The 8,313-nt window shown below is 44.7% G+C and overlaps 1 protein-coding gene across 2 annotated transcripts; it reads left to right on the top strand.

The window, feature by feature from the left end:
• The first annotated feature begins 202 nt into the window (after positions 1–202).
• Positions 203–7,924, top strand: LOC111978092 (PWWP domain-containing protein 2B). Of its 2 annotated transcripts, none has more exons than XM_024007894.2 (3): positions 203–827; positions 3,186–4,907; positions 6,224–7,924. In XM_024007894.2, the coding sequence occupies exons 1-3, from the start codon at positions 688–690 to the stop codon at positions 6,228–6,230; spliced, it is 1,869 nt and encodes a 622-aa protein (XP_023863662.1). In that variant the 5' UTR covers positions 203–687; the 3' UTR covers positions 6,231–7,924. The 2 variants fall into 2 exon arrangements, with proteins under 2 accessions (XP_023863662.1, XP_023863663.1); XM_024007895.2 differs by having other exon boundaries at positions 3,186–4,911.
• Positions 7,925–8,313: the final 389 nt, after the last annotated feature.

The raw sequence follows: 8,313 nt of genomic DNA, 5'->3' as shown, positions 1-8,313 counted from the left end.
AGTGCTTATGTCCCAAAGAAAACAAACTCATTCTTCAAGTCAATCAGTGCCATATATAGTCTAATAGGTCACTGTATTTCAGGTGCCTGCATCTATAAAGAAGCTATACAGTGACTGATAATGTATATGCTATAGCCTAAATGACATATTTCTTGGATACAGAGTACAGACAGACAGTAAAGATGGGGGTGATGCATGTAAACCAGGAAAGTTAAAGAGGGTAGCCTATATTTAATTGGGAATGGCACGATACAAATGTCCTTGAAGAGAAGATAATAGAAAAGATACAAATAAATACGAAAAAATCATGCATTCGTCATTCCAAGAAGGGTGGATGTATTATCTGCAAACCAGCAGAGCAGACATGGCTTTTAGCTAGAGTATAGCTAATGATGAAATAGCTATATTTTCTGAATTGTGGCTACATTAGAGTTAATAAACGGAAATGGTATAATTTCAAGCAAGATAGAGAGGCAATTTAAAAAGATTTCTCTCCTCTGTTCATCTTGTGTGATGTCATCAGTGGTAGAACTGTTGTAATTGACTATGTGGGGGTTGATCATTTCGTGCCCTGGTGTAGCCTCCCGTGCTCGAAAGTAGAAGGGAGTAGCATCTTTAACCGAGGCGATCGTGGCTCCCGCGGCCGCGATCGAGTACCGCCAAGCCGGATATCTCACGCCGGAAAATATGGAGGCTGTGGCCGACGAGCTGCGGGCCGGCTCTCAGATTCCTGTTACTATCGATCAAATAGTTAACGATACACTAGTGGTTACGCTAACCTATCAAGAAAGGAGCTACATGGGGATATTACTCGATTGCAACAAAAAGTAAGTATATTTTTTTCGAATAATTTGATACATTTATCACAACGTAATTATCTAGCTAACGTTAGCTGGCTAAACTAGCAAGGTAGCTACATGGGCCTTCATACAAAAGACTCCAAGGGGGTTTAGCTAGCTAGTTAGCCAGCAAACGTTAACTATCTGTTTTGCTCACTTTTACAGCCAACATATATTAATAGCATATAAACACTTGTATCATTACTATGAAACTTGGATAAAGCCAAAAAACCCGTGAAAGTAACATGGGATGGGCATTTCAAGAACAATTATGTTTACGTGGGTACCACAGACAGGGGTTAGTTAAACATATATTTGTGGGTACCTTCATACCTCATTGTTAGTTTAGCTATCAAGCTAGTTTACTGTTGTCTAGATTTAGACTGGCTACAATGTATCCAACTATGGCAGGCCTTGCTGAAACACCCTTTCTCATATTACACTTTTGTATATGCATTCTTATAATTCATCGATCTACCTACATCATGTTTTAATAGCTAGGCCTGTGTAAGGTGATGGGCATCACACCATTAATAATTTAGACGACTTCTGGTGCTTTTACTGTAGGCCTAGGTTGAAACTCACAAAGTCATAGAATTATACCCTTTTATAATGATACAATTAAGTATATCTTTTTTTATAAGTGATTCACCTGAAACTCAAAATAAGAGATTATACTGCTTTTAAAGATGGCACTCGTTGAGTTACCAAGGAGGTTACAGACACCAGTAAAACTAGGCTATAAGCCTACTTTGTGCTTGACAAAGGGTGAACTAGTGTAGACAATGTTAGCTAGAAATCACATTTAGGCCTATGTATAGGGTGTTAACAATGGGTAGCCTAAGGTATAACATTTTCTATGAATGATTGGTATTAATATGGGGCATGCAGTGTGTCACACCAGGACTCTAGTCACATGTTCTGGCGTTGTGTTGCGCTAGTACAGTGCAGTGAGTGCACCTTTTATATTTTACTGGGTTTATTTGTTTTTCCTGTCAGTAGGCCTACATGTTCATGTGATCGATCACTCCAAATGCCCTGAGATTCACCTTCCCCGGTGGCTTTAACAAAGAACAGTGGTTTGGCATACAGGCCTATTTTGCCTTGTCGTGTCAAAATGTGAGTTCTTCTTCCGTTTCAGGTTCATAAAAATGCATTTCCCTTCATTGTGTCTCTAGTTTCCATGTCGGCGACTTTTTTAGCAGGATCTCTTTATTTGGTTATGATGTATACAAGATTAAATGGCAAGTGTTTGAGTCATGGCCGGTTAACCGCTATGACCTTGTACACAGCCTAGGCCAGGACTCTACCTCCTGTGTCAATCATTGCGACGGCTGAGATTTTGTTGCTCAATAAGGGCCTTTTTAAAGGTCTCCCCCAAAGCACAGGAAACAGGCCTCGCTGAGCCGCTTTATTGAAAGGTGCCAATAGCTGCTCATGGGGAAACGCCTTTCGGGCTTCCTAAATGTGCTTTAATTAATATTCTCATAACATACAAGCTCCCAGCAGACACTGATATGAAAACAAGGGAATCCCCTGGCTCTCTTGGTCCCGAGTGATTCATGGGATTGTTTTTGTTCAGTCAGATGGAGTGGAGGGGGGCTCCTGGGTTTCCTGTAGTCTCTTTGTCTGCTGTCTCTGACAGCAGAATACAGCCATGTTGTTGCTGCTGTCAGCTACCTTTCAAAGGGCTCCTTCGAGAATCCCGGCTTGGACGCGTTACATCTGCAGGTCCACTGGAATGGAAAGGAACATGTGAATTTACAGGGGGAAAAACACACTCCAGCACTTTCAGTTTGTAGCACACAGCTGGAGGGCAGGCTATAGGCTAGCTAGACAACGACCTGCTTGCTTGCTTGCTTGCTTGCTTGCTTGCTTGCTTGCTGTCTCCCAACCCCCAATCCAGTAGAAAGTGCAATGTTCTAACAAAGGAAAATATTTTTTGGTGTTGCCTTTTTTATAGTATTGGAAGTAATTGGGATATGAACTACACTGATTAGGAAAATGGAAGTGGGTTTTGTAAATTAGCTTGTTCACAGCAATAACATCTGTTGTAAAGTAGCAATTAGCATCTGTTGTCTGATTTGTGTCTTCTGTACAAACTGAAGTGTTGCAACCATAAGGGCTTTCATAAGTGCTCCGACAGGGTCAAAGGAGTGCATCTGTTGCGCATAGATTCGGTTGAGTTAATGTTCTTGAACAGGAACTCGGTGAGGAGTTGACATTCCTGCTTTATTTCACAATGTGAATGTTGAGTGCAAACAATTTGACTTCATCATGATTGGATGCAAACACTCAGAAGCTACAAAACATACTAAAGTATTTATTTTCACTGTTTTCTTATAGGACTGGGCTTTTCTGCCTACCAGATGTCACAGCAAAGCCAGTGAAATGCCCTGCATTCAAACCTGGTTGTGAAATCCCTGACGTCCCGACAGAGGAGACAGTTACTAAACCTCCCAGCCAGGCTTCACATCATAGACCAAAGGATGAAAACACACTCCCTGAAAATGATCCACCAGGTGCCCATCTCCCTGCCCCTCTGCCCACACCAGTGCCTGCCGGGCAGGCTCCATACCCTCCTTATTTTGAAGGTGCTCCCTTCCCTCCGCCCATATGGGTCCGCCACAGCTATGGTCAATGGGTACCTCAGCCACCACCGCGAACAATCAAGAGGAAGAAGAGGCGGACCCGAGAGCCCGGGCAGATGACCATGAGCACCATCAGGCTCCGCCCCCGGCAGGTGTTGTGCGAGAAGTGTAAGAACACGCTGAACAGTGACGAAGACAGTAAAGACGGGATGCCCACTACCAAGACGTCTAGGAAAGAGAACGCGCCATACAGCGACGAGGGGTCCGTCAAGTTGGCCAGGAAAGAGGACGCAGACGCCACCAAGGATAACAACAAGAGACGGGAGAATGGCCCCACTGGCTACGACGGCAAGCGGCTCCGGAAGGACAAAAGGGATGACGATCCAAAGTTCCCTGCAATAGACATCATTCCCCACAGCCCAGTCATCAAGATTTCGTACAGCACTCCACAAGCCAAGGTTGAGGTCATGAAGATCCCAGCTCGGGTCCACGGCTCCGTCAAGCCCTTCTGCCCCAAGCAGCTGATGCAGAACGGCCTGAGAGACCACCAGGGCAAAGTGCCTGAGCCCACCACCCTAACCCAGACTCAGGAGCAGCGCCACATCCTGGACGCCACCAGGACGGGCTTGACCGTGTCCATTCCCAAACTCAAACTCCCCAGGCCCCTAACGGCTGGCCTGGACCTCCCCTCCCCACAGATCCGCGTGACGACTCTGGGGGACGGAGAGGACAGCCTGACGGTGTACGAGGCAGAGCTGGTAGAGGGGTCGAGGAAGAAAGGCCCCAGGATGCCAGTCCCTGGTCCCCTGTCCCACTCGGAGGACTCTGAGGAGAAGACTCCCATGGAGCTGTGGTCGGGGAGCTCTGGAGAGGAGGCTGACCGAGGCCACAGTGACCTCACGCTGCTCATCAACTTCCGCAAGAAGAAGGCGGACTCCTCCAGCCTGTCCGTGTGCAGCACCGATAGCCTGGACGAATCAAAATCCTTCACCTCAGACGGCACGCCCCCGGAGCTGTGCGACCTGGCTCCCGGAGAGCACATCTCCTCCGTGTCTTCCTCGTCGCTCTCGCGAGACGACAGCAAGACTGTGCCGCCACTCACCGTGCGCCTGCACACGCGCAGCATGACCAAGTGTGTGACGGAGGAGGGCCATGCGGTGGCCGTGGGAGACGTGGTGTGGGGGAAGATCCATGGGTTCCCCTGGTGGCCGGCGAGGGTGCTCAGCATCAGCGGCAGCCGCAAAGAGGAGTCCGTTAACTGCGAAGCCCAGTGGCCAGAGGCTAAGGTGGCCTGGTTTGGCTCACCCACTACCTCCCAGCTCTCCGTTGCCAAACTCTCTCCCTTCCGGGAGTTTTTCAGGTCGCGGTTCAACCGCAAGAAGAAAGGGATGTACCGACGAGCCATTGTGGAAGCTGCCAAGGCCGTGGGCCACATGAGCCCCGAGATCACCTCTTTACTCACCTCTCACTGCGAAACGTAGGTGAGTCCACAACACTCAGACAATTTGAGTTTGTTCACTAAATACACAGTAGTCCGGTACCTTGGATTAATGCTACATGCTGGGCAATGGTTTGGGCTCTGAGCTCATTCAAATCTTCACGCAGAATACATCCTCTCTTGTGAATGCCTAAACTAAGTTGTAGCTCACCTTGCCCTTGTATGGTAAAATAATCTTAATTGTATGATTTTGGTTGACTGAACCCAGGGACTTATGATTTGGTCTCAGTCTGCCTAGCAATAGTTGTCATAAAACATTAGGCCTGATCATATAGATCGAAAGCACAAGCCCTTGTTCCCTTGGTATTCTTTTGTTGATAGGTCTGTGGAATCAGACCCCATGTAGCCAAGCACCAGGCCGTTCACCTACACCTAGGTTAAATATTGTCTTAGGGTGATATGAAACTGCCAGACAGCTCCCAGGGCCACTGTTTGCTGTGGTGAAGGCCCAGTAGCCATGTGAAGGTACACCTGTACTGTACTATGTTCATAATGCACACCAGACTCTTTTGAGAATGCCATTCTTTCCGTAACTCATAAATAGTTTCGCCACGTCAGCTGTCCAGAGATCTGACTGTAAAGTGTCTGAAATACATTGTTCATTACTTGAGCAGTGGTGTAAAGTACTTAAAAAATACTTAAGTAGTTTTTTGGGGTATCTGTACTTTACTTTACTATTCATATTTTTGACTATTCCACTACATTCCAAAAGAAAACAAGGTACTTTTTACTCCTTACATTTTCGACACCCAAAAGTACTCGTTACATTTTGAATGCTTAGCAGGACACTGCCTCTGTTCTGGACGGACTCACTAAACACCACTGCTTCATTTGTAAATTATGTCTGTGAGTGTTGGAGCGTGCCCCTGGCTATCGAAAATACATTTGAAAAAAACAAGAAAATCGAGACTGGTTTGCTTAATATAAGGATATGATTTATACTTTTACTTTTGATACTTAAGTACATTTAATACCAAATACTTTTACTCAAGTAGTATTTTACTTGGTGGCTTTTACTTGAGTCATTCTCTTTTAAGGTATCTTTACTTTTACTCAAGTATGAAAATTGGGCGCTTTTTCCACCGCTGCTCGAGAGTGACTTCTGAAAGGGTTCAGTTAGAAATGTTCCATATCTTGAATGGTCAAGTGAGAATCCATCTTTTCTGTAAACATGCATAACTCTTCCAGTGCAAAGTCTAGGCCTGTAGTTAGAATGTCCCTCCATTGGAAACCATACTGCCATTATTTGCCTAATCATTATTTGCTCTCTCTCCMATCTGTCTCTCTCTCTGTAGAGTCTGAAGACTGAAGAATAGTCTCCTTTCAAAGGCTTCGCGGAAATCTGACTCCCCAGGAGAGAAAGGAAGCGTGTGCAGTTGCTAGGGTCACTATTTATACAGCGCTCCCCCCTCCCCTCCCACATGGCTGGAGGAAAATGGCCACCCAGGTGGAGTGTTGTTGACTGGATAAGGGAGCTAGAAATGCCAGTTTGAGGCATCTCATGGACTACAAGGAACAATTCTTCAATCATTTTTATTTTTAACCATATCAGTAGAAACTGAATAGCAACACACTACAAATCAGAATGTATTTATTATCTGTAACCATTTTATTATCCATAACGATTTAAGTTTACCTTTCTACAACTCCATACTGCTGCTTTTGTGAACGTCCTCTCGACCGATTGGTCGTGAAGTGGTTCAACGACAACCAGTCAGAGGGCCTCGTCAGGTCTGCTGAACAGACCCAGTGCCATCCTCATTGGAAGCCCACCCACTTTTTTTCCCGAACAGACCAGGAAATGTATATCTGCATTTCTGGTGAAAAGTCTTACGCTAAGTTTTTTACTTTCCAAATATGAGAATGTGAACCTGTTCCATCTAGAGATAGTACTGTAGTTTCTTCTATTATACAGTGATTCATCCTTGTAGCCTTCTTCAGCAGTGCTAGTTGGATATGTCGACGTAATGTTATTTATACTTTTTTCAAATTTGTCTCTTCCATTTTGGTTTGAATACCTCTAGAAGTGTGGTATGTATTGGTCGTTGTTGAGAGATCCCAAAGTTCATTTCTACTCACTTTCATTATTTAATGTGTCATGTAAAGAAAAAGCACTTTATCTGTACCTTGGTGGCCTGCTGTAAGCTCATTGTCCTTTCACTAACTGGAGTTACAGCACTGCCAGGCAGCGGGAGTTCATATCCCGGTTGACTATCCATGGCTTTGGAGAATAGTTTTTTTAATTTAAGTTTTGGGACACCAGAGATTGAACCTTTTCAGGGGTGGTTGTGTACACTGTATTCTTGCATTTTTGTCTCGGGTGTGTATTTGTACGTTCTTTCAACCCCTCCTAGTTCCATCAAATGTTTCCACTAGAGAAAATTGTCAAATGTCAAACCCTATCCGTCAATTAAAGCTTTATATTCACCTGAAAATGCAGTAAGAATACTGTGAATTCAACTCTTTGAGTGTGCTGGTGAAGGGCGGGGGAGATGGGTGGCTACTCTATGTTCGATACTGGTTGCAGATTGCAGTCCGGAGAGGGAGAGACTGCAGGATCAACCTTTATTGACCTTGGAGTTGAAAGCAGCACTGTTGGAAAGTAGGGGGAAGGGAGGGACCGCAGGAACCATGGGTTGTTCAGTAGGCACTAAACAGAAGAAAATGGGCAAGGACTACTTGGACTTGTCCAATAGAAATAGCTTATTTTAGTTTTCTGTTGCAAGCCCTAATGAACACTACCCAGAGCTCCTGTTGCATTTGTGTTCCATTTTGAGTCCCTTTGGTTTTGATTGACTCTTTAGGAAGAATGGGGAAGGAGAGTGCCTAGCTCCCCCTTTCACCTGGTTTATGATTAAGATGGAAGCAGATGTCAGGAAATTCCTGTATTTGATGAGCTACATGGCTGTCTGCTGTGGCCCACATTGGTCAATGTTATTGGCTATTTTCTGTTTATTTTTTTTTACATGTACATAAAATAAAATATACAGGCAATACGTGCGCTGGCTGGTTTGTGTATATTTCAATGTACTTCTATTAATTTTGACTAACTTGATGTAGTTTAGCTCTCACCTATGTGTCAGCACCACTACTGTGATACAAGTCTGGTCCAGCCAGGTTTACCTTTATGTAACTTTATGCAACCATTCACCACCTCACTTAACTCAGTTAAGTGAAGCACTGTCTGTTACCTAGTGTAACTCAACTACTCGTCCTCCTCTAGCCACACTGGTCATATGATAGCCATCCTCTCCTTATTATCACAGTGATTTGCTACCAGCTGACTTTGTAAATGGTGGAACTGTTCAACTCTCTTGCATTTTCATGATTTTCAGTAGAAAACTAACTGCTAATCGAATTGAAATCTGAACTCTCATCYACCCGA

Source organism: Salvelinus sp. IW2-2015, linkage group LG18 (genome assembly GCF_002910315.2).
Source record: "Salvelinus sp. IW2-2015 linkage group LG18, ASM291031v2, whole genome shotgun sequence".
Classification (NCBI taxonomy): domain Eukaryota; kingdom Metazoa; phylum Chordata; class Actinopteri; order Salmoniformes; family Salmonidae; genus Salvelinus; species Salvelinus sp. IW2-2015.
This window is presented reverse-complemented; position numbering and strand designations above follow the sequence as displayed.

What these genes read in the sequence shown, in the direction of transcription:
- LOC111978092 (XM_024007894.2), top strand. Translation starts at nt 688, where the DNA reads ATGGAGGCTGTGGCCGACGAGCTGCGGGCCGGCTCTCAGATTCCTGTT. An exon ending in TTACTCGATTGCAACAAAAA is followed by an intron (nt 828 to 3,185) that starts GTAAGTATATTT and finishes GTTTTCTTATAG; the next exon opens with GACTGGGCTTTTCTGCCTAC.